The following is a 24,755-nucleotide window of genomic DNA, read 5'->3' as shown; positions in this document are numbered from 1 at the left end:
CTTAATTTATGAGGACAGTACTACCCTGATACCAGAACCAGACAAAGATGCGATCGAAAAAGAAAACTACAGGACAATATCCCTGAAGAATACAGATGCAAAATTTCCTCAACAAGACAGTGTTTCAACAGCACATTAGAAAGATCATTCATCATGACCAAGTGGGATTTATTCCAGGTATACAAGGATGGCTCAACATACACAAATCCACCAATGTGACACATCATATTAGCAGAATGAAGGACAAGAACTATGTGATTATTTCAATTGATGCAGAAAAAGCATAAAATTCAACATCCCTTCATGATAAAAATCCTCAAAAAACTGGGTATAGAAGGAAAATACCTCAGCACAAAAAAAGCCATATACGAGACTCACAGCTAGTATCACACTGAATAGGGATAAAACTCAAAGGCTTTCTTCTAAATCTGGAGCAAGACAAGGATGCTCGCTTTCACCACTGTTAGTCAACACAGTACTGGAAGCACTAGCTAGAACGATCAGAGAAGAGAAATAAAGAGAATCTAAATTGAAAAGCAAGAGAATTATCCTTGTTTGCAGATGATATAATCTTACATTTGGAAAAACCTGAAGACTCCACACACACAAAAAATTAGAACAGATAAATTCAGTAAAGTTGCAGGATACAAAAATCACCAAACAAAAACCAGTAGCATTTCTACATGCCAACAGTGAACAAATCTGAAAAAGAAATCAAGAAAGTAATTCCATTTACAATAGCTACAAACAAAATAAGATACCTAGGAATTAACTTAACCAAAGAAGTGAAAGATCTCTACAATGAAAACTACAAAACACTGATGTGAGAAAATTGAAGAAGACACACACAAAAAATCGTAACATACTCCATGTTCATGGACTGGAAGAATCAATACTGTTAAAATGTCAAAACCACCCAAAGCAATCTACAGACTCAGTGTAATCCCTATCAAAATACCAATGACATTCTCCACAGAAACAGAAAAAATAATCCTAAAATTTATATGGAACCTCAAAAGACCCTGAAGAGCCAAAGTCATCCTGAGCAAAAAACATGACAAAAACAAACAAACAAAAAACCGGAGGGATCACATTACCTGACTTCAATTTATACTACAGAGCTACAGCGACCAAAACAGCATGGCACTGGCATAAAAAATTTATACTACAGAACTACAGCAATCAAAACAGCATGGCACTGGCATAAAAACAGACACACAGACCGAAGGAACAGAATAGAGAACTCAGAAATTAAATCCATACACTTACAGTGAACTTATTTTGACAAAGGTGCTAAGGACATACCTTGGGGAAAGGGCAGTTTCTTCAATAAATGGTGCTGGGAAAACTAGATATCCATATGCAGAAGAATGAAACTGGACCCCTGTCTCTCGCCATGTACAAAAGTCAAATCAAAATGGATTAAAGACCTCAATCTAAGACTTCAAACTATGAAACCACTACAAGAAAACATTGCGGAAACTCTCTGGGATATGGTCTGGACAAAGGTTTCTTGAGTAAAATGCCCAAAGCACAGGCCACCAAAGAAGGAATGGGCAAATGGGATCATACCAAGTTAAAAAGCTTCTGCACAGCAAAGAAAACCATCAACAGTGAGGAGACGACCCACAGGATGGGAGAAAACAGCTGCATAAATACCCATCGGAAAAGGGACTCACAACCAGAATCCATAAGGTGCTCAAACTCAATAGAAAAAAAATCTAATAACCCGATTTAAAAATGGACAGATCTGAATAGACATTTATCAAAAGAAGGCATACAAATGCCAAACAGGTACTTGGCAGGAACGTGACAAATACTCATCTCTGAAAAGCTGTCCATGCAGCCCCAGCCTCTCCTGTAACATCCGATGTTCCTGGAAGGTCCTCTTGACAAGAACAGGTCTGGTGGTCTCACCAGCAGCACACATCGAACAGGAAAACTGCAGCAAAGCTGAGCAGCTGCCGACTGCAGGCCTGGCAACAACCAGGGCACCCTTGCAGGGCGAAGTCCATAAGCCACCCACCTAAGGGCGGCACAGGGCAGTTTGTTCAGGGCCTGCTTCACAACTGCACGGCCATACGTCTGTCCTGCCTGCCTCGCCGGTGTTCTGGATGCCGTCAGTGTCCTGGCTGGGAGCTCCAGTCATGTGTACGTGGGGAGATGCAGTAGCCCCTGGCACACTGGGACACCCCCCTTTCCACAACTTCAGACACCACTGTCCCGGGGCCTAAGGCTCCAGGGCGGCTAGACCACCCACGTCCTGACCTTGCTCTGAGGCTCACCTGGCTGAGCTATCTGAGTGAGCTCTGAGGCCTCCGAGCCTCGTAAGGAGGAGATGAAGTTATTTCTGGGCCCTTCCAGTGAAGTTGAGTGATTTAAGCCTAGTCTAGCAGGCTGCTGGAAGGTTTCCTACAAGTCAGAAGGCAGTCAGGACCTTCTGTGCAGAGGGGATGGGGTCCCAGGGCTCCAATCCCTGGGTTGTTGAGGGGCTCGAGGTGTCTGCAAGGAGCGCACAGTGAGCTCCAGGATGGGGTCCCAGGGCTGATCAAAGTAAAAGGGGCAGCACCCGACTCCACATGAAACTCACATGAAAGGCCGTGCAGGGTCTCTGCTAACAAGATGCAAACCCCACTGGGAAGAAATGGGCCATGCTGGAAGAATTGTCTTGGGCCATACGTAAAATAACACTAACACTAATGATGGCTGATGAGCTAAAAGAAAAAAAATCACAAAAAAATATCATAACATTCTAAGAAAGTTTATGAATTGGTGCTGGGCGGCATTCAAAGCAGTCCTAGGCAGCACGTGGCCCGCAGGCCACAGGTTGGACAAGCTTGCTTCAGATCAACGATGTGATGTCAGATTTCTAACAGCTACTGATACAGAGTAGGCGGTTCATGCATAGCTACCAATACAGTTACAGCATGTATAGACAGCTATCGACACGCAGTTACGGTATTTTTACAGTTACGGTACAGTTACACTGAGTTACACCGTCTGCAGCTAGCTAGAGAGTTCCAGTATTTACAGAGAGTGCCACAGAGTTCCAGTATTTATAGACAGCTATCGATACAGTGACGGTATTTTTAGACAGTGACGGTATTTTTAGACAGTGACGGTAGGTTACACCGACAGCTATCAGCTATGCAGCTTCAGTATGCACACAGAGCTCTCCATAGAGTCATCACACTGTTTTGAGGAATAAGACTTGGTCCACGACACAGACACCACGTTCCTTGCTGGCCATACTCTGCCTCAGGCTTAAGGAAGGTGGGAGAGAAAACCAGCCGGCTGCCTGCACTTCTCACTGGGCTCTGTTCTTGCCCTGGCCCCCTGAACTGCCCTCCGCAGCCCAAGTATTCAGTCATTGCCAGAAGTGCCTGCTGCCAAGTGCCAGGCAGCATGGACACTGACCCCGCACTCTGCCCACTTTCTCCTCACCGGGCAGAGCCTAATGTGCTTACGGGCCCTCTGTGCTGCCTGGTGCTGAACCCACACCAGCTCCAGGAGGGGCCGGCCAGCACACATGGTGACTCAATTTCCGCTGGCCTGATGAGACCAAGGGGGTGAACGAAGGCTCCTGGTGGGGAAGGGTCCCCCTGTGTCTCTGCGCACAGCCCCAAGGCAGCCACACTACCGCTGGAGGGAGCGCGCCCGGGAATGAAGCCTGGCCATGGAGGCAAAGCAGGGGCATCCTGGGCAGGTGCTGTGTCACACCTACAGCCGGCCCGACAGGTGGACCCCAGCGCACAGACGAGGGAGTGAGTCAGGGCTTCCATCCTGGCCCCAGAATACCCGAGTGACTCTTCAACTCACCACCTCCATGCCATTTCTCATCAGGAAACCTACCTCTGCAAGGCTGAAACCTAGAGCCATGCGTGGTGAAGAAGCCAGACACAGAAGATCACGTCTGACTATGCTGACAGGTAACTCAGACACAGAAAGATCAGAGGTCGCTCAGCTTCCCTGGGGGCCACAGTGTGTGGCATTTTAGCAAGTCACTGGGGTCTCAGATCCAAGACATGCCCTCCAGGCCAGATTCTGCCAGCAGTAAAGCCGACACTCAGTCCCATCTGTAGGACTCCTGCCTGCCTGCCTGCCCGTCTCTCGGTGGGTTCCAAAGCCCAACAACATAATTATCCCCAACAAACTAATCCTGACTGCACTATTCTCCCAGGCCAGGTCCACCAACCACAGTGGCTTTTCAGGAAAGTGCATCTTGATGGATGGGAGCACTAAGGAAGCTTCTGCAACTGCTGAAGCACACACCGTGTCTAAGAGACAATAACTACACAAGCCATCCTTTCTCACACCCTTGGAATTCATAACACCAAACATTAAAACAGTTCAGCTCTCTCCTAGTTTTTCCAAGATGTGAATAGGAACATCCTGTGAGTAGGAATAATGAAAGGACATTTGGTGCATGAAGCATTCTGAAAAAAGAACAAGTGAGTTAGTTAAAAATAGCACGTCAGCCCGCCTATGGTGGAGAGAGGAACAGACTGTCCAGGAGAAACACCAGTTACCTGCGGGACGTCATCAAACAGTCGCTGAGCAAAATGGGAAAGCACGTCGTCCACGGACTTCCCGTTGCCAAACTGGATCACCGCACCTGTGGCTTCAATGGCGGCCACACGGACCTTCCAGTGCTGGTGGGAGATGGTCTGCATCAGGGGCCCGATCAGAGACTCCGACTGCATGTGGAAGTGGTCTGAGGGACAGGAAGGCCCCCAGTTACCAAAGCTGCTCCCACACGCCTTGCCCAGCTCTGTGGGCTTTCAGAGGACAGCTGCCCGCCTGGGAGCTCCTCACCTCCCTTCCTCTTCCCCTCCAGGTCCTTGCTGCAGGAACAGTAAACAACTCAGGCTGCCAAACAGAGCTCTGTACCGCCCAGCACAGGAAGAGGCCCAGGGACAAGTGTCCCACCTTGATGACACCTGTGCAACCCAGGGGGCTTAGAGGGACCAGCAGGGAAAGGCTGGGGGTGCAATCCTATTGTGGCTGAAGATGGGAGACCTGGACCTGCTGAAGCCAAGGTGGAGGCCTGAGGGGGACACTGGAGGCCACAGGAAAGAAGCCGAGCCCAGAGGACAGCAGGGAGGCCGCACTCCCAGCCCCAACTGAGACCAGACCCCAGGCTCCTCCAGGAAGCTGGGCCAGAACCACTCTAGGCAAAGCCACTGCACTTCCTATTTGTAAAGTCCCCACAGAAAGTCAGAACAAGAGGTGGCGGGCGCCTGTAATCCCAGTTACTTGGGAGGCTGAGGCAGGAGAATCGCTTGAACGCAGGAGGTGGAGGTTGCAGTGAGCCGAGATCACCCCATTGCACTCCAGCTTGGGAGACAGAGTGAAACTCCCTCTCCAAGAAAAAAAAAAAAAAAGCCAGAACCAAAGGGTCTCTGGCATCCACACTGCCTCTTGCCTCAGCTCTGCACTACTTGGGGCTTGTCTGGGAAACCATCATTCCAGTGAGACTTTGGGTGAGCTCTTCAACCTCTCTGCCACTGCCCAGTGTGACCAAGGCCAGAGGTGAGGCCCCCTACCCAGGGGAGAGGAGGGCCAGAGGTGCTGGAGATGAGGGGACGCTCCAGGCAGAGGCACAGTCCCTCACCCCACAGCAACCATGAGCACATACCCCGGCAGGCTGTGCTCGGGCAGGGGCACAGGCGGGCATGGTGCTGTCCTATGGAACCTACGGTCCGGGGAGGGAATGTGGCAAGGCCAGGAGGAGCTCCCTGGAGGAAGCAGGAGCACCCGTGGGGCTGATGTACAGATGGCATAGGGAAGTGGTTGAGGGCTAAAGAGAAATACATTAAATGCCAGGAATTCTCAATGGCCGTGTCCAGCCCAAGGCTCTTCCCGAGCTCCACAGGAATTCTGGACCATGTGAAATCCAAAGTTAACCAACGTGGAAATCTCGGCATTTCCCCAAGTCCAGCTTTTCCTTTACTTCTGGAACCTATTCTCCATGCAGCTGCAGTGATCTTTTAAGAACCTGAACTCGGGTCTACTACTCCTATTGACACCCCCTGCACTTTCCACTACATTCAAATCATCATTGGGATATCACTGGGACGGCCTGAGCTGGCCAGATCTCTCACTGCTTTCCTGCTCCCTACAGCCCACCGATTTATAGCATCAGTGTTCCCCTCTCTGGAAAGCTTTCCCGCCAGCAGGAAGCCGGCGCCTGCTATCATTCCACATCCCAGCCAGAGGAGGGAAAGGGCAAGGCCCTGCAGGAATGGCCAGTTAAGGAAACAGAACGACCAGATCAGATCAGAGCTCTAAAAATGATGCGGAACGTTATAAAGTGGAGGGGAGAAGCGGCCTCCTTCCACTTAGGACAGTGGTCCAAACCAGAAAGGGAAGGCAGTGGAGTAGGATGAATGGGACAGAAAGTGAAATGATCAGAGCAGAGTCTCAGCGTGTCTCCTCAACCAGATGCAAGTCCTGCAAGCCCCCAGAGGGAAGGAAAGGGGGCAGCTATCGGGGCACACACCACCCCAAACTGCTTAACAGGAATTTCCGCGGTGGTTTCCAGGGATCTGGATAGGAGAGCTGGCTCGTGGGCCTGGGTGAGGGGGCTCAGGCAGGGAGGAGGGTGGGGGGTGAGGGTCGCGGGACGGCGGGATGCAAAGAGGAGGACGGCAGAGGATAGGCAGGTAGAGGGGGCACAGGGAGCAGGCAGGTGGGGGCGGGGCTTGGGGCGTGGAGGGTGGAGGCGGGGAGCGGGGGACACGAGTGACGTGAGTGAGGGCCAAGCAGGAGCAGGTGGCAGCGCAGGCAACAGGTACGTGGGGGTAGAGGGCAAGGGAGCGGGTGAAGGGCACGTTGGTGGCGGGACGTGAGGCAGGGGACGCAGTGGTGGTGAGAGGAGGGGGCCGGGCGGGGTCTTTGGGGCAGGCGGGTGGGGGACGCGGGCCATGGGGGTGGCCGGGATGTTGTGGGGTGGGGCCGAGCCGCGGGGGTTGTGAGAGGGGCCGTGGAGGTGGAGGTGGGGGTGAGAGTGTGGGGTGTGCGAGCGGGGCCCGGGGTGCTCACCGGGCGTGGCCTGCGCCAGGGCGGCCGCGCAGCTGCAGCTCTCGCGGCGCACGGCGGCGAAGGGGTCCAGCAGGGAGCAGCGCAGCGCGCGCAGAGCGTCGTCCAGGTGGGGCGCGAGCGCGGCGCCGCACAGGTCCACGGCCAGACCCAGCAGCTGCACAAGGGCCAAGCGCAGCTCCTCGCAGGCCTCGGGCGGGCGGCGCGCGGGCTCGGGGCTGGCCAAGCGCGCGGCGAGCGCGGGCAGCAGGCGCGGCAGGGCATCGCGGGGCCGCGCGGCGCGGCGCAGGCCCAGACCCAGCAGGTGCACTGCCAGCGCGCGGCAGCCCTCGGCGGGGTCGCTCAGGCAGCGCAGCAGGCGCGGCAGCAGCAGGCGCGCCCAGGGGCCCTGGAAAGCGGTGGGGTCGGCGGCAGGGCCCGGCTCCTCCAGCGCGCGCCGCAGGGCCTCCAAGGCGCGCCGCCGGCCCGGTTTGCTGTCGGCCTCCAGCCCCGGCAGCAGGCGGCTCAGGGCGCGGCTCAGCTCTGCCGCCTCCGCCATCTCGGCCCCCTCAGCCGGGTGTGAGGCCGCCACGGCCTCCGCCACCCCCGGCGCCGCCATTTTGCTCGCGTCGCCGGTCACTAAGGGGAACGGCGCTTTCGCGACGCTCGGCGCGGATTACGGCAGCACTTCCGGTCCGCGCTGGGGGCGGGGCGCCGAGCTCCTTCCTCCCAGCAGGTGCGCACGTGGGCCTGGGCCCTCGTCCGGCGGTGCTCGCCTGCTGTCCCGCGCTGTCGCAGGAGCCCCCGCCAGCCGGCCTGCTGGGCCTTACCCTGTCCCCATTGCGCAGATGGGAAGGGTCTCGGGAGGGTGCAGCTCGCCTGGGATGCGGGCCCCGGGCTATAGGCCTGGTCCTGCCCCTAGGGAAGCCTGCCCTGCGGCCTGGAGTGCTTGGAGAAGGAACCTGGGTGCCCTGCATCGGTCCAGGGTAGCCGGGAAACCCCTTTTTGAGCCGTCTAGAGCCCCTCTGGCTTTGGGAAGGTCCGTTCCAGGAGGGAAGGGCGCTGGTTCTGTGGACTGGATCCCCCCTGTGGTGTAAGACGGGTTCCTGGTCTGGGCTTCACGTGCAACCTGTGATTTGATCTCAGGTGTAGCCGCCCAATAGGTTCGCCTTACTCGCTGCCCAGGTGGAGTCAATTTATCAAGACAGGGGAATTTCAATAGAGAGTTTAATACATGCAGAAACCGGCTAAACGACACCAGAGCTTTATTACTCAAAGCAGATTCTGAAATTCCTGAGACGGGTCATTTAAGGATAATTAGGCAGGTAGGGGGCCAGGGAGAGGGCGGTGCTGATTGGTTGGGTTGGAGATGAAACAGTGGAGCGTCAAAGTTGATTCTCTTGCTGTCTTCTGTTCTTGGGTGGGCTCACAGAACTGGTTGAGCCAGATTAGGGGTGTGGGTGGTGGCAGCTGGTGCATCAGAATGCAGAGCCTGAAAAATATCTCGAGCACCAATCTTAGAGTTTACAATAGTGATGTTATCCTAAGGAGCAATCCGGGAGGTTTGGGATCTTGTGGCCTCTAGCTACATGACTCAAACCACAATTTCTAATCTTGTGGCCCATGTCTTAGTCTTACAAAGGCATTCTGGTCCCCAGGCAAGAAGGAGATTGGCTTCAGGAAAGGGCTGTTATCATCTTTGTTTCAAAGTTAAACTGTAAACTAAGTTGCTCCTAAAGTGAGCTTGGCCTACTCCCAAGAAATAACAAGGCAGCTTGGAAATTAAAAGCAGGACAGTGTTTCACAGTAGTGACTTTGAGTATGGACTTGAGTGGAGACAGAGGTGCCTAAACAGCTTGGCGGCGGAGTTGGTGCGAGCCCAGCCTGGAACGGGAATTTGACAGCACTCACTGCAAACCAGGAGTCCCCAAGTCTGGTTAGCCAGGCACTTCTCATCTGTGACGGTGCACTCAGTTTTCTAAAAGCAGAATGTGTGTAATTTTAGGACTGAACTTCAAGTTTGACCTTCTTTTTTGTTGTTGATCTTCGTGTTGCAAAATGGTGTTGTTCATCAGTACCTCTTTATTTATTTATTTATTTTTGAGATGGAGTCTTGCTCTGTCGCCCAGGCTGGAGTGCAGTGGCGCGTTCTCCGCTCACTGCAAGCTCTGCCTCCCAGGTTCACGCCATTCTCCTGCCTCTGCCTCCCGAGTAGCTGGGACTACAGGTGCCTGTCACCACTCCTGGCTAATTTTTTTGTATTTTTAGTAGAGATGGGGTTTCACCATGTTAGCCAGGATGGTCTCGATCTCCTGACCTCGTGATCCACGCGCCTCGGCCTCCCAAAGTGCTGGGATTACAGGCATGAGCCACCATGCCCAGCCCATCAGTACCTCTTAAATGTCGATATGTAGCATATTCAGTAACATTCTTAATTCATTGTTTCCTCCAACAGGCATTTGTTTGACCAGGCACTATCTGTAACACATGGGACAGGATGACAATGATGTAGAAACTGGCCACGGTCCCTGCTTTCCCAGATCTTATCTTGCAGGATGAGATAGCCCTTAATGGAAAGATAAATTAATATGTGTTTAACCACAGTGGTCCCGGGAGAATGAGTGTCAAGGGATGTTGAACTAGACTTGTAAGGCTTCCCTGAACAAATGGTAGCAGAGGCAAAATATGAAGAATAAGTAAACATGGTATATTAGTCCGTTTCCATGCTGCTAATAAAGACATAGCCAAGACTGGGTAATTTATACAGGAAAAGGTTTAGTGGACTTAGAGTTCCACATGGCTGGGGAGGCCTCACAATCATGGCTGAAGGCAAGAAGGAGCAAGTCACATGTTACATGGATGGCGGCAGGCAAAGAGAGACAGAGAGCTGGTGCAGGGAAACTCCCCCTTATAAAACCATCAGATCTTGTGAGACTTATTCAATATCATGAGAACAGCACAGGAGAGACCCACCCCCATTATTCAGTTACCTCCCATTGGGTCCTTCCCACAACACGTGGGAATTGTGGGAGCTACAATTCAAGATGAGATTTGGGTGGGGACACAGCCAAACCACATCACATAGCCAGGTGAAAGGTGGGGGTAGGGGACAGGGAGGTGTTGTAGAGAGAGGAAATAGCATAAGCAAAGGCCTCATTGGTGGTGGTATGGGCTGAATGGTGCCTCCCCAAAATTCACATGCTGAAGTCCTAACCCCCATACCTCAGGATGTGACCCTATTTGGAGACAAGGCGTTTGGAGACAAGGTCTTTGTAGATGTGATCGAGGTGAGATGAAGTCATTAGGTTGGGCACTCATCCAATGTGACTGCTGTCCTCATAAAAGGAGAAATTTTGGAGACAGATGTGCATACAGGGAGAACACAGTATGAGCATGAAGAGGGACCTCAGGAGGAGCCAGCCCTGCTGACACCCTGATCTTGAGAAATCAGTTTCTCTCGTTCAGCCACCCAGCCTGGGGTGCTTTGTTATGGCAGCCCCAGGTATCAAACGGAGGGAGGCTGACACTGCTCACAGGGGAGCAGGCAGGGCGTGAGCAGATGGGTGGCGCCTGGCCATGGGGGCCTTTGTCCTAAAGCATGGGGGACTAACGATTTCAAGGTGGGAGCATTGGCAAGATTGAGTCCACATTTTTCAAGGACCCCTTTGGCTTCTGTTGAACGGATTGGTCGGGAGCCCCTGGAAGGCTGTGGCAGCAATGAAGTCAAGAAATAATAAGCACTTTAATTACAGTGGTGGGACTTCACTTTTCCTTGCTCTTCCCATTGAAATACAGCAAAATACCCTGCACATAACTCAGCAGGCAACGAGGAAAGGAGCTTGAGAGTTGACAGCAAGACAGATGGTCTAGAGACCTCTGGACTGGAAGAATAGCAAGGTGGTGGGTCCCCTGGGTTTTCTTTTTCTCTCGTGTGTTCCTACACTAGTCCCCAGGGAAGCCTGCAGCCCAGAACAACCAACAGTCACGCACAGAAATTCTCCAAGGAAAGCCTCCTCGCTCTGGCCAAAGCCCTGGGAAAGGGGACGCCCAACAGAAACTCAGAGGGTAGCTACTACCTCCACTCCAGTCTGCTTTCAGGGCCGATTTTAAAGCCACTGCAGGTGCATTAACCTGTGCTGCGCAACTGTGGTTCCAGTGGACAGTCTGCACGGCACAGGTAGTGTCAGAGGAGCCTGAAGTCTGCCCTTCCTCTCATAGCACAAACAGACCCAGAATGAGCATGTTCTATCTTGACACAGCAAAACGTAGCCCAGTGACAGCAGGTGGCCCAGGGAGGTACCTTTCACCCCTGCAGGTGCCACCAATGGGAAATGAGCAGCAGCCCCAGGAAGGCCAGAAGAATAAAGCAGACCAGGAGGGCAGTGCCAGGGCTCTGAAGACAAAACTGCTGTTAGAATGACAGGCCGCAAAAATAGGCTGAAATCTACACCGTGAACCTGAACAGAGCAACTGTCTGCTAAAGTAGATTAAAGTAGGACCAGGAGTCTGCAAACATCGTAACCCAAATGTCCAGGATACATCTGGAAATCACTTGTCTTACCAAGAACCAGGAAAGCCACAATCTGACCATGGTAAGGTAACAGATGTGAATTCCATATAGGTCACATGTTAGAATCATCTGCCGAGAATTTTAAAGCAGTCATAAGAACCAGGCGAGGCTTGGTGGCTCACGCCTGTAATCCCAGCACTTCGTGAGGCCAAGGCAGGCGGATCACCTGAGGTCAGGAATTCAAAACCAGCCTGGCCTCATGGTGAAACCCCATCTCTACTGAAAAAAAAAGTAGCTGGGTGTGGTGGCGGGTACCTGGAATCCCAGCTACTCAGGGAGGCTGAGGCACGAGAATTGCCTGAACCCAGGAGATGGAGGTTGCAGTAAGCTGAGATCATGCCACTGCACTCCAACCTGGGTGACAGAGTAAGACTCCATCTCAAAAAAAAAAAAAAAAAAAAATGCTGAAGACTCCCCCAATTCAATGAAAAACATAAATCCACAGATTCCAGAACTGAACAAGCCTTCGTAGGATAAGCCCTCCAAAAACCCATAGTAAGACACATCACAATTAAACTATTAAACTCCTGGAAACTAAAGACAGGGGGAGGAAAAATACTGCCAGAGAGAAATGATGTCTTGCCTAGAGAGGAACACCAGTTTGAATGAAGGCAGATTTCTTAACCAAAACCACAAAAGTCCAGGAGGAAGTGACATGCCATTGTTCAACTGTACAGGAGAAAGAGCTGTTGACTGTGAGTCCTCTACCCAGCAAAACTATCCTTCAGGAATGGAGGTGGAGTAAAGATATTCTCAGACAGGCAAACTAATAGAATTTATTGCTAGCAGACCTACCTTTAAGGAATGCCTAAAGGATACCCTGTAACCAGAAAGATAATTTTTTTTTCTTTTTGAGATGGAGTTTCGCTCTTGTTGCCCAGGCTGGAGTGCAATGGCACGATCTTGGCTCACTGCAACCTCCGCCTCCCAGGTTCAAGCAATTCTTCTGCCTCAGCCTCCTGAGTAGCTGGGACTACAGGCATGTGCCACCACGCCCGAGTAATTTTTTATTTTTAGCAGCGACAGGGTTTCTCCGTGTTGGTCAGGCTGGTCTTGAACTCCTGACCTCAGGTGATCCGCCTGCCTCTGCCTCCCAAAGTGCTGGGATGACAGGCGTGAGCCACCGTGCCTGGCCCAGAAAGATAATTTTAACAGAAGAGGGCTGGGGCCTCCAGAAAGTTGAGAACAATGGAGTGGATAAAAATAGAAGTAAATGTCACTGACCATCTTTCACCTCAGGAGTTTCTTTAATCATATTTGATGGTTGAAGCAAAAATTACAACACTGATGTGGTGCGTGATGTACGTGGAGGAAACATCTACGACCAGGTGTTTAACAGTGAGAAGGGTTAGGGACTTAAGTGGAAGGAAGGTTTACACTCCTTCAAGGTGGTAAATCATAGATGCTGATAGACTGATGAGTTATATACGTATGTGGTGATATCCTCAAAAATATAACGTGGAATTCTAAAAAACCTTCAAGTATCCCACAGTAAAGCATGAGAGAACAAACACAGATGATTAAATGGCAAGCGTAAGCCCTACGATATCACTAATTTAAATGTAAATGGCCTAAACACAACAATTAGAAGACAGAGGTTCGCCAAATAGATACAAAACCTGACCCAACTATATGATGTCTACAATATGGTGAAGCTCACTTCAAACACAACATAGGCAGGTTGAAAGTAAAAGGATGGCAAAAGTGTATCATGTAAACATTAATTTTAAAAAGCAGGATTGGCTGTTGAAATTCCTTGGGAAAGAGGGACATTACATAATGATGAAAGAACTCAGTGGGAAGATACAGCAATCCCAAATGTGTATACAGCAAACAACAGACCTTCAACATGTGTAAAACAGGAACTGACAGAACTGAAAGGAGAAAGAGAGAAAGCTGCTGTTGTATTTGACAACTTCAGCCCGTAACTCAGCAGCTGCTAGAATAACTAGGCAGATAGTCATCAAGGTATAGCAGAGCAACACCATTAACCAACAGGATCTAACTGACATTTATAGAACAAACTGCTCAACAATCACAGAATTCACATTCTTTTCTAGTGTCCTCAGAACATAGACCAAGATAGACCATATCCTGGGCCATAAGGCAAACCTTAGCAAATGTAAAAGACTTGCACCGAGGGCCAGGTGTGGTGGCTAACACCTGTAATCCCAGCACTTTGGGAGGCCGAGGCAGGCGGATCACTTGAGGTAAGGAGTTCAAGACCAGCCTGACCAACGTGGTGAAACCCCGTCTCTACTATAATACAAAAAATTAGCTGTGCATGGCGGCGCATCCTGTAATCGCAGCTACTCGAGAGGCTGAGGCAGGAGAATCACTTGAACCCGGGAGGTGGAGGTTGAAGTGAGCCGAGATTGTGCCATTGCACTCCAGCCTGGGCAACAAGAGTGAAACTCCGTCTCCACAAAAAAAAAAAAAAAAAAAAAAAAAAAAAAAAAAAAAAAAAAGACTTGCACAGAATGCCTTCTCTGACAATAATGGAATCAAACTTACCATCAGCAGCAGACAGCAGGGAAATCTTCACACATGTGGAGATTAGACAACTATTCGACTCAGAAATGGAAACAATTGCTACATGCAACAACTTGGATGAAACTCTAAAAGATTATGTAGATGAAAACCAGTCCCGAAGGGATCTTTTGTGGTATTGTTTGTATGACATCCATAAAGTAACAGAGATGGGGAACAGATGACTGATCTCTAGGGGATAGGGATGGGGTGGCGTAATTATTAAGGGTCACTGGGAGGGAGTCTTGTGGTGCTGGTGCAGTTAAGTACCTGGATTGTGGTGGCATCTCTGTGAATACCCAGCGAGATCATGACCTCTCTCCTTTCCCAAGACACACTGCCAGACCGAATAGCTATAAACCGGATGACAGAAGCAGGGCAGTAGGACAGGATGGCAATATGTTACAACAAATGAAATAGGCCTTCGGATGCTGAGATGGGAGAATTGCTTGAGGCCAGGCATTCAAGGCCACCTGGGCAACATAGTGACACGCCGTCGCTACAAAGAAATATAGAAACTTAGCTGGATGCAGTGACTCACACCTGTAGTCCCAGGTACTTGGGAGGCTGAGGTGGAAGGATTGCTTGAGCCCAAGAGTTTGAGACCAACCTGGGCAACATAGTGAGACCCCCATCTCTACAAAAAAATAAACAATTACAGCCGGGTGCGGTGGCTGACGCCTGTAATCCCAGCACTTTGGGAGGCCAAGGCGGGTGGATCACCTGAGGTCAGGAGTTGAAGACCAACCTGACCAACAAGGTGAAACCCCATCTCTACTAAAAATGCAAAAATTAACTGGGCATGCTGGCAGACACCTGTAGTCCCACCTACTTGGGAGGCTGAGACAGGAGAATTGCTTGAACCCGGGAGGCAGAAGCTTCAGTGAGCTGGGATCGTGCCACTGCACTCCACCCAGGCGACAGAGCGAGACTCCTTCTCAAAAGAAAAAAATAATAATAAGCTGGGTGTGATGGGGTGCACCTGTATTCCCAGCTACTCAGGAGGCTGGGGTGGGAGGATCACTTGGGCCAGGAAGATTGAGGCTGCCAAGAGCTATGATCATGCCACTGCACTCCAGCCTGGACAACAGAGTGAGATCTTATCTCATTAAAAAAAAAAAAAAAAGCCAGCCGGGCGCATTGGCTCACGCCTGTAATCCCAGCACTTTGGGAGGCCAAGGTGGGTGAATCACAAGGTCAGGAGATCAAGACCATCCTGGCTAACACGGTGAAACCCCGTCTCTAAATACAAAAAATTAGCTGGGCGTGGTGGCGGGCGCCTGTAGTCCCAGCTACTCTGGAGGCTGAGGCAGGAGAATGGTGTGAACCTGGGAGGCGGAGCTTGCAGTAAGCTGAGATTGTGCCACTGCACTCCAGCCTGGGCGACAGAGAAAGACTCTGTCTCAAAAAAAAAAAAAAAGAAAAAAAGGCCTATAAAAGAGATGAAGATCTGTGTCTTACCAAAATGAAACAGGAACAAGAAGTATGTAAGAGAAGAGGTCAGGGATATGGAGAACAGAAGCAACAATGCTAATATCTGTTGAACAGATGTCCCAGGAAGGCAGAAGAAAAGTGGGGAGTAGGAGGTTTTGAAGGGATAATGAAGACACATTTTCTAGAGTTGAAAATGGGTCAGGCTGGGCGCGGTGGCTCATGCCTGTAATCCCAGCACTTTAGGAGGCTGAGGTGGGCGGATCACCTGAGGTCAGGAGTTCAAGACCAGCCTGGCCAACATGGTGAAACCCCGTCTCTACTAAAAATACAAAATTTAGCCAGAAGTGGTGCTGTGCACCTGTAGTCCCAGCTACTTGGGAGGCTGAGGCAGGAGAATTGCTCTAACTCAGAAGCCAGAGGTTGCAGTGAGCTGAGATTGTGCTGCTACACTCCTGGGTGACATAGCAAGACTGGAAAAAGAAATAAAGGAGGCTGAAGCAGGAGGATATATCCATATATCCATATATATGGATATATGTATATATGTATGTATGTGTATATATATGTTTGTATATAAAGCTTCCCCCAGTGAAGTCCTGGGGCCCGCTGTCTGTGGGTCAGGAGTTCAGGCATGGCTTTACTGGGTCTTCCGAAGGCTGCAATCTATGCTGGGGCTGCATTCTCATCTGAGGCTCGACTGAGGAAGGGTCTATTCCCAAGTGCACTTGGTTGTTTCCAGCATTTACTTCCTTGGCTGTGGACAAGAGGCTGCCCTCAGCTCCTGGCCACGGGATCCTCTTACAGCCACTCATGACACGGCAGCTGGCTCCCTCAAAGCCAGCAAGGGAGAGAGAGTTCCCCAGCAAGGCAGATGTTACCATGAATCATATGTGATGCCCACTCCTCACCTTTGCTGTACCCCACCAGGCAGGGGTGAGCCTCAGGACCTGCACACACTCAAGGGGATGGTACCCCACAAGGCATGAGCATTGGGAGGTGGGGACCCTGCGGCCATCTGAGAATGCCCACCACACTCAGGAGCCATGTGTAGAGAAGACTGTTGAGGTTTGTGGCAAAATTTTCTGTGAAATTATGCATCCCTTACCTACACAGTGAACAATGCAAAACTTGAATATTAGAGAACATTGTGTGTGGGTGTCTGTGTTTTGAGGCAAGGTCTCACTCTGTTTCTTAGGCTGGAGTGCAGTGGTGCAATCATAGCTCACTGTAGCCTTGAACTCCCGGGCTCAGGTGATCCTGCCACCTTAGCCTCCTGAATACCTGGGACTACAGTTATGCACCCCCATGCCTGGCTAATTTTTGTATTTTTTTGTAGAGATGGGGTCTTGCTGTGTTGCCCAGATGGGTCTTGAACTCCTGGACTCAAGTGATCGTCCTCTTTTGGCCCCCCGAAGTGCTGGGATTGTAGGCATGAGCCGCCATGCCTGGTCACATTGTTCTCTTCTCTTCTCTTCTCTTCTCTTCTCTTCTCTTCTCTTCGCTTCTTTCTCTCTTTTTCCTCCCTTCTCCTTCCCTTCTCCTTCTCTTCTCCTTCCCTCTTCCTTCCCTTTCCTTTCCTTTCTTTTTCTTTTTGAGACTGGATTTCACTCCTGTTGCCCAGGCTGGAGTGCAGTGGCGTGCTCTCAGCTCACTACAACCTCCGCCTCCCAGGTTCAAATGATCTTCCTGCCTCAGCCTCCCGAGTAGCTGCGATTACAGGCACACGCCACCACACCTGGCTAATTTTTGTGTTTTTTTGGAGAGACGGGGTTTCACCATGTTGCCCAGGCTGGTCTCGAACTCCTGGCCTCAGGTGATCTGCCTGCCTTGGCCTAACACAGTGCTGGGATTACAGGTGGGAGTCACCATGCCCAGCTGGAGAATAATTATTACTGTTCACAGTTCCTGGGCTCCTACTATATGCTGTGTGCTCCATGCTCAGCCTCTCGGCCCTCGCTCCTCGTACATCCACCTAGATTTGAGGATGAGTGGCCTCTCCCGTCAGCCACGATCACATGCAGTTTCTCCTCGATCCTCAGCTCAGAGAGCTTACGGACGTTGTGCAGTGAACACAGCTGGCCGGGGAAGGCTCAGGAGCCGCACCCAGGAAGCCGACCTACAGATCCCATCTCAAACCACGACACTCTGCAGACTGCCCAGTGGCCAGAGCAGCTTCACAAAGAATCTTTGTTTCCTGTCTGCACCCCAAAAAATATCTGTGTTGGTCTCTTTGCCATGCAGAGCGAATAAAGAATAAGACAAACACCATCCATGCATATTTGGTGCTTTTGACCTAGCAGGGGAGACAGCAATTAAGCCAGCAGCCTTGCCCACCATTATTCAATTGCACGTGTGATAAGAGCTACTAAGGAGAAGTACTGGGAGCCCCGGGCCCTCCGGAGGCAGTGCTGGTGCCTCAGGGAATTGCCCTGCATAAGTAACATTTTGGTTGAATCTTGGAGGGTGAATTGGAGCTGACAGAGTAAGTTTAGAGGTGAGAGGTATGTAGTGATTGGGAAAAGAATGTGGCTTTGGGCCAGGTGCGGTGGCTTATACCTGTAGTCCCAGTGCTCTGGGAAGCTGGTGGGAGGATTGTTGGAGACCAGGAGTTCGAGACTAGCCTGGGAAACATAGTGAGACCCTGTCTTTACAAAAAAAAAAATTTAAAATACCAGGTGTGGTGGTGCACACCTGTGGTCCCAACTACTTGGGAGGCTGAAGTGGGAGGATGGCTTGAGCCCAGGAATTTGAGGCTGCAGTAAGCTATGATCATACCACTGCACTCCAGCCTGGGTGACAGGGTGACACCCTTTCTCAACAACAAAATTAAAAAAAAAAAAAGCATAAAGAATGTGGCTTGGCCAGGCGCGGTGGCTCACGCCTGTAATCCCAGCACTTTGGGAGGCCGAGGTGGGCAGATCACGAGGTCAGGAGATCAAGACCATCCTGGCTAACACAGTGAAACCCTGTCTCTACTAAAAATACAAAAAAATTAGCTGGGCGTGGTGGCGGGCGCCTGTAGTCCCAGCTACTCCGGAGGGTGAGGCAGGAGAATGGCGTGAACCTGGGAGGCGGAGCTTGCAGTGACCCGAGATCGTGCCACTGCGCTCCAGCCTGGGAGACAGTGAGACTCTGTTCTCAACAACAACAACAACAACAAAAAAAAAAGAGAGAGAGACTGTGGCTCTTTGGTTGGAGTTCTGCAACGTGTGGTCATTTGGTCACGATGAATCCTACAGGCACATTCTAGGGGTGAAGTAAGACCCCACAGGGCTTAGAAATGTGAATACTTTTGCCGAGAAAAATAACAGGGCCCAGCATGGAGGGCGGGCCCTTCCCTATGGGGAGGGGGCATTCTCAGATGCGGGATTTACTGGGACTTCTGAATGGGTGACCCAGTCACCAGCTACACATTTTCAGTCGAGGGCATGGCTGCTTGGGCACCGTATGACAGCCAGGGCTTGTCACCGGGTAGCAGGGTGGCGACCGACCTGTTGAGGGCCACATGGTTCGATGACCAAGCACAGCTCCTCAGAGCTCACCAGACCCCTCCCTGCATCTGCACCCAGGAGCATTTAATGGGGTTGTCAGTGTGTGTTTTGGGGGGGATTGTGTCAGATCAGGCGTATATTCACTTGGATGTTCTCAGTTGCAACTAACCAAAAACAAAAAGCCAACTGGCTCAGTCAGTAGAAGATAATTATTTATTATTTATTTATTTTGAGATGGCGTTCCGTTCGCTCTCGCTGCCCAGGCTAGAGTGCAGTGGCGCGATCTCGGCTCACTGGAACCTCCGCCTCCCGAGTTCAAGTGATTCTCCTGCCTTAGCTTTCTGAGTAGCCAGGGATTACAAGCACATGCTACCACGCCCGCTAATTTTGTATTTTTAGTACAGACAGGGTTTCGCTGTGTTGCCCAGGCTGGTCTTGAACCCCTGATTTCAGGTGATCCACCCGTCTCAGCCTCCCCAAGTGCTGGGATTACAGGTGTGAGCCACCGCGCCCGGCCAAAGGTATTTATTGATGAACATAATTGGGAAGTCCAGATAGGGGAAGGGCCTCAGGTTTGGTTTGAGGACTGCCGTCGCTCCGTTTCTCCAGGATCCTGTTTCTTCCCACTTGATTTCATCCTCTGGGACTGATCAGACAGTGAGCAGGACACTAAGGAAGTGTCTGCTTCCTTTCCGCACCCCCTTGTTTCCTTTCCTTGGCTCAAGCCAGTAAGGCTGCAGCAAGAGAGGCCTGGAAGTCAGGCAGAAGCTTTTCTGCAGGCTGGGGCAGCAGGGGCCACACCTTGCATTGCTACCAGAGCCAGTCTGAAGAGGGAATCTTTGTGGGGGGTGGGGGCCACTGGAACAGGGACCTGAGTGGCCGGGAAAAGTGTGAAAGTGAGAGGCAGTGGGAGCTGCCATCGTGGCAATGAGGAGAGGAGTTCAGTAGATGTCACATCTCAGTGGGGCCAGGGGCCGCATGTCTGGTGGGCCAGGTGCATGCTGCCAGCCCCCAAACCTGGGAGATCCTTGTCTCAAAAGGACGCAGGCCAAGGAGCCTGCCTGAGGAGCAATCGCAGCAGAAGGAGGCCTTGTGTGTGTGCCTCGGGATCAGAGGGCTGTCCTGTGAGCTCAGCCAGAGAGGGGCCTCCACTCTCCTCTAGAGGCACGGTGTGGGGGAAGTCTTTACAGGGAGTCTCCAGAGAACCCCAGGAGAGCCAGAAGCAGCCAGCCCTGGAGCATCTACCCCCAAAGCGAGACACTGCCTCGGTCAGGTGACACCTGGGCCTTTTTTGCTGTCCTTCTCACCAGTCCACCCTGGAGGAGCAGGAGTAATTAGAGGAGGAGGAGGAGGGAGCGGAGGGGCCGTGGGGAGTGCGTGATGGTACTGCTGGTAGCAGCAGCTCCAGGCAGGCCAGTGCTGGGAGAGCCAGAGGTCTGAGTGGGTTGTGGGATGGAGTTCAGATTCAGAGACCGGGCCTGGATCCCTGAGAAAGTCTCAGGACAAATGCAGGTCTGCCTGAGACGGGTCTGGGGCCAGCGGGCGCTGAGGGTGAGGGCTGAGGACCAAGGAGCTTTGTGTTTGACTCCCGAGGGTGGCCTGCTTGGTTTACGTTCACCCTGGCAAGAAGAGGCTGAGGCAATGTCAGCCCTGCTGGGGAGCGTGCTGGGCAGGGCTGGTGACCTGTGTAGCGCCTGTGCAGGCAGGTGAGTGGGGGAACAGGTGAGCATGGGACGGGTGAGTGTGAACTGGTGAGCATAGAACAGGGAGGCTGGTCAGGTGAGTGTGGACCAGGTGAGCATGGGAGGGCTAAGTGGAAACAGTGTGTGTCCAGGTGAGTGTGGAATAGGTGAGCGTGAGATGGGTGAGTGGGATACGTTGAGTGTGTACAGGTGAATGGGAGATGGGTGAAGATGGGGCAGGAGAGTGGGAGACAGGTGAGCAGGCAACAGGGAAGTCGGCCAGGTGAGTGGAGGACGGGGTGGGGGTGGGGTTGGGGTGGACAGGTGACTGGAGGACCCAGGAGGCTGGACAGGTGGGTGCACAGGGAGGCAGGTGTCATCTTCTTCACAGCCTGAACTGCCTGCTCCTCTCCTGGCATTTGAAGCCTCTCGGGAGGGGAGATGGAGTTTCTGCCCCCACCCTGGCAGGATGGGGCAACGGTGTGCGGTAGCAGGATGAGGTTTCCCTTTCCTGCAGGGCTGGGCTTGTGGGTTAGGACGGTCACCAAGAGGCTCCTCCTAGGCCTCCATGACCTCTGGACCCCCAGGAAAGGTGGGAAAGAATTTAGGAAGGTCCCGATTTCCCACTGGGTGTCGGGGTGAAGCTGGTGCGCCTAACCGGTGGGAGTCACCTGGGGAAGCCGGGCTGGGCCCACTTGGCCACCCCCTTCTGGCCCCTAAGGCAGAGCGAGACCCCAGGGAACGGGCATGCTTGCTGGATGCAGGGATGTGACCCTGGTGTGAGCAGCTCAGGCTGCCTTGGTGGTTGTGAATGGGGGGGAGGGGGAGCCCGGGCCATCACAGGCGGCCTCACGGCCTGCATCAGCCAGGGTGGGAGACTCAGGGTCTGAGTGTGGGGGGCAGGGGGCGGCGAGAGCGGGGGTCCTGGCCGCGCTGCGCCTGAACCTGCGCCGGTGGGGGATGGGGCGGGGACGGGGAGGGCCTGGGTGGGCCGGGGTTGGGGGGCCCGCGGGGAGGAATGAATAGGGGGGAGACTGGCTGCAGGCCCGCGCGGGCGGCGTTGGGGGTGCAGCAGCTGCGCGCGGCGCGGGGGCGGGCGTGGAGGGCGGCGCCGCTGCAGTGCGGGGACCCGCTCGCTCGCTCGCTCGCCCGCCGTCCCCGCGCCCCGCGTCCCCGCGCAGCCGCCTCCTGGCCTCGGGCACCGCGCATCCAGGTACGCGGGGCTGGGCCGGGGTCTGCGCTGGGACCCCCGGGCCTGGGAGGCCCCCGGGAATGGGGACATTTGGGAGGGTTTGGCCCCCAACCGGGAGTGGGTCACGCGGGGCGGGGCCGGGCCTGGGGCGCCGGGTCGGGGGTCCCGGGAGGGTCCTCGCCGGCGCAGAGGCCGGGGCTGGGGCGGGGGACGCGGGGTCTCTGGGTGAGCGCCTTCCGGGTGGTCTGGGCACTCTGGGAGCGGCTTGGCAGGGGGCTGGGGTCCTGCGCTCCGCGGTGCGGTGCGGGCCTGGCCTGGCCATGGTGACTTTGCTGCGTGGCCGCCGCATTTGTTCTCCTGCACCCCACCCCCCCACCACCGCCGGCTTCCCTTGTTTACCTGCGTTTCTGTCTTTTCCTGTGCAGAGGCCGGCCCAGCCCATCCACAGCCTCACCCTCATCTCTCCCTCCCCTGAGGCCGCACGCAGGGGCCCCCCAGCATTCACATTTCACACGAGTGCCCCCCCAAAAAGGGGGGATGGAGGAGGGCGAGGCCCAGGAACCCCCGGGCTGGACCCTCAGGGTGCCGGGCCCCCCACTCCTCCCACCCCGGAATCCTCATAACTGCAGAAGGGGCTTCTCAGCCGCGCACCCCTGTCTGAGCCCCCTCCACCCCTGCCGGGGTCTGTTGGGAGGGAAGGCTCTGGGGGTCGTCACATTTAACACCTCACCTGGCCCCACAGAATAAAGGATCTTTGACAAATGCAGAATCAGTGACTTTCTTCCACGCTCCTGGGAGAAGCCTGCTTCATGCCGCCTGCGTTTATCCGGCGTGCAGCCCCGGGCAGCTCTCAGGCCTGGGGATCTGTGTTTTCTGGACAGGAAGGAAGCAGCCGCCCTCGCCATGGCCTCCCCGCCCGTCTGCCCCTCGGAGGAGGATGAGAGCCTGAAGGGCTGTGAGCTGTACGTGCAACTGCACGGGATCCAGCAGGTCCTCAAAGACTGCATCGTGCACCTCTGCATCTCCAAGCCCGAGCGCCCCATGAAGTTCCTCCGGGAGCACTTCGAGAAGCTGGAGAAGGTGAGTGGCCCCCACTGCCCGCTGCTTCCCTTCGCAGGTGTCCTAGGGCAGAGGCGGTAGCCGGGAAAACCTTCCCTCCATCCTGTGGTCCTCGAAGGTTGGGTGCCCCAGAGACTGTCCGCCATCCTGCAGGTCCTTCCAGAGAAGCGCGGGGAGAGGCCGACCTGGGGCCCACCTTCCCTTGTTTGGTCTCCTGAGATTCATGCCCCGAGCTGGAGTCCTCGGAGCCACAGAATTCGCCCTTCTGCTTCCAGGGGGTTCCAGGTCTTCAGAGCTCTCGTGGAAGGAGGTTCAGGGTTTTAGGTCCAGGTATTTCTGTAGCTTGTGAGGCTCATCGACAGTTTTCAGCTTGAGGAACCGAGATGAGGGCCAGGCCTAGTTAAAGATGCTGTCAGCACTTGGGATAAAAGAAAATAGCTCCCACAGGGTGGCTCACGCCTGTCATCCCAGCACTTTGGGAGGCCAAGACAGGCAGATCACTTGTGGCCAGTAGTTCAGACCAGGTCAGCCAGGCCGATATGAGGAAGCCCCGTCTCTACTTAAAACAATACAAAAATTAGCCGGGTGTGGTGGCGCACGCCTGTAATCCCAGCTACTGGGGTGGTTCAGGCAGGAGAATCACTTGAACCGGGAGGTGGAGGCTGCAGTGAGCCGAGATTGCACCACTGCACTCCACCCTGGGCGACAGAGCAAGACTCTCTCAAAAAAAAAGAGAGAGAAAATAGCTGCCATGGCTAAGAGGTCAGATTCCAGGTTAATCTTGCAGCCCTGGGAGAGGAAAGTGCCCTTCTGCCCGTGTGGTCGGGGAGAAGCCCAGGCCTGCTCTTCTCTCCAGGAATGATGCCTCTCATCCCCTTCCTGGCCTCCTGCATCTGGGTTCTTTTCCTGGAAGTATGTGGCTGGGAAGTGGCGGCTGGGACAGGAGTCCCTGTGACACCTCCCGCTGCATTCGCTCCCCTCTCCGTGGGCTCCTCCCACCCTTGTTCTGGGCCCCACCCCAGGCTCTCTGTGTATCACCTAAGGTTTCTTCTCTTGGTCCTTTTATCACAACTTAACTGTCCCCTGTGCCCATCTCTCCTGGGGACCATTTGGGAACTTGGGAAGCCCAGTTCAGGCCAAGGTCTGCCTTTGAGCGCCTGTGAACCACCACGTCCCCATCCAGCGGTGTTTATGCTTTTGACAGGGGCCTCCTGTGATCACATAGTCCTAACGCAAAGGAGTGAATGTAGCTCTTACCCTGGAAGCAATCCGTGAAAAAACATTTTAAAGTAATGCATGCCTATTTAGGAAAATTTGAAAAGGTTGGAAGTGGAAAGAAGAAATAAAAATGCTCCGTAGTCCTCTCTACCGAATTCCCCCTCAAATGTTGTTTTTATAAAAATGTAGTTGTAGGCCAGATATGGTGGCTTATACCTGTAATCCCAACATTTGGGAGGTTGAGGTGGTAATTAATATCCCTTGTGGTCAGGAATTCGACCTTGTCTCTCAAAAATATTTAAAAAGTTTGCTGGGTGTGGTGGCGTCTGCCTGTGGTCCCAGCTACCCAGAGGCTGAGGTGGGAGGATCACTTGAGCCCAGGAGTTTGAGGCTGTGGTGAACCATGATCATATCACCGCACTCCAGCCTGGGCAACAGAGTGAAACCCTGTCTCAGAAATACATACACACACACATGCATATGCACGCATGCATACATACATACGTGGATACATACGTACATAAGTCTTAGTTGCAGTCACATTATAGATGCAATTTATA

General features: G+C 53.0%; 2 protein-coding genes across 4 annotated transcripts in view; one reads left to right on the top strand and one right to left on the bottom strand.

The window, feature by feature from the left end:
- DNAAF5 (dynein axonemal assembly factor 5) overlaps positions 1-7,661 on the bottom strand; it is a 54,851-nt gene extending 47,190 nt beyond the window's left edge. Inside the window, exons 1-2 of the mRNA XM_028845424.2 lie at positions 7,045-7,661; positions 4,530-4,714 (exon numbers count right to left, since the gene is read on the bottom strand). Of these exons, the coding sequence (XP_028701257.1) occupies positions 4,530-4,714; positions 7,045-7,639 (780 nt within the window). The 5' untranslated portion in view covers positions 7,640-7,661. The remainder of the gene's footprint in view (positions 1-4,529; positions 4,715-7,044) is intronic.
- The window catches only part of PRKAR1B (protein kinase cAMP-dependent type I regulatory subunit beta), a 482,327-nt gene that overhangs the window by 291,724 nt on the left and 165,848 nt on the right, over positions 1-24,755 (top strand). Inside the window, exons 2-3 of one of the 3 annotated variants that reach the window (XM_028845428.2) lie at positions 6,721-6,793; positions 22,800-22,998. In XM_028845428.2, coding sequence (XP_028701261.1) covers positions 22,822-22,998 — 177 coding nt within the window. In that variant the 5' untranslated portion in view covers positions 6,721-6,793; positions 22,800-22,821. Of the gene's footprint in view, positions 1-6,720; positions 6,794-7,087; positions 7,151-21,877; positions 21,940-22,799; positions 22,999-24,755 lie in introns of those variants that run through there. The other 2 variants (XM_028845426.2, XM_028845427.2) reach the window with 2 other exon arrangements.

Source organism: Macaca mulatta, chromosome 3 (assembly GCF_049350105.2).
Source record: "Macaca mulatta isolate MMU2019108-1 chromosome 3, T2T-MMU8v2.0, whole genome shotgun sequence".
Lineage (NCBI taxonomy): Eukaryota > Metazoa > Chordata > Mammalia > Primates > Cercopithecidae > Macaca > Macaca mulatta.
Note: the sequence above shows the minus strand (reverse complement) of the source record. Positions and strands in the feature narration are given on the sequence as shown.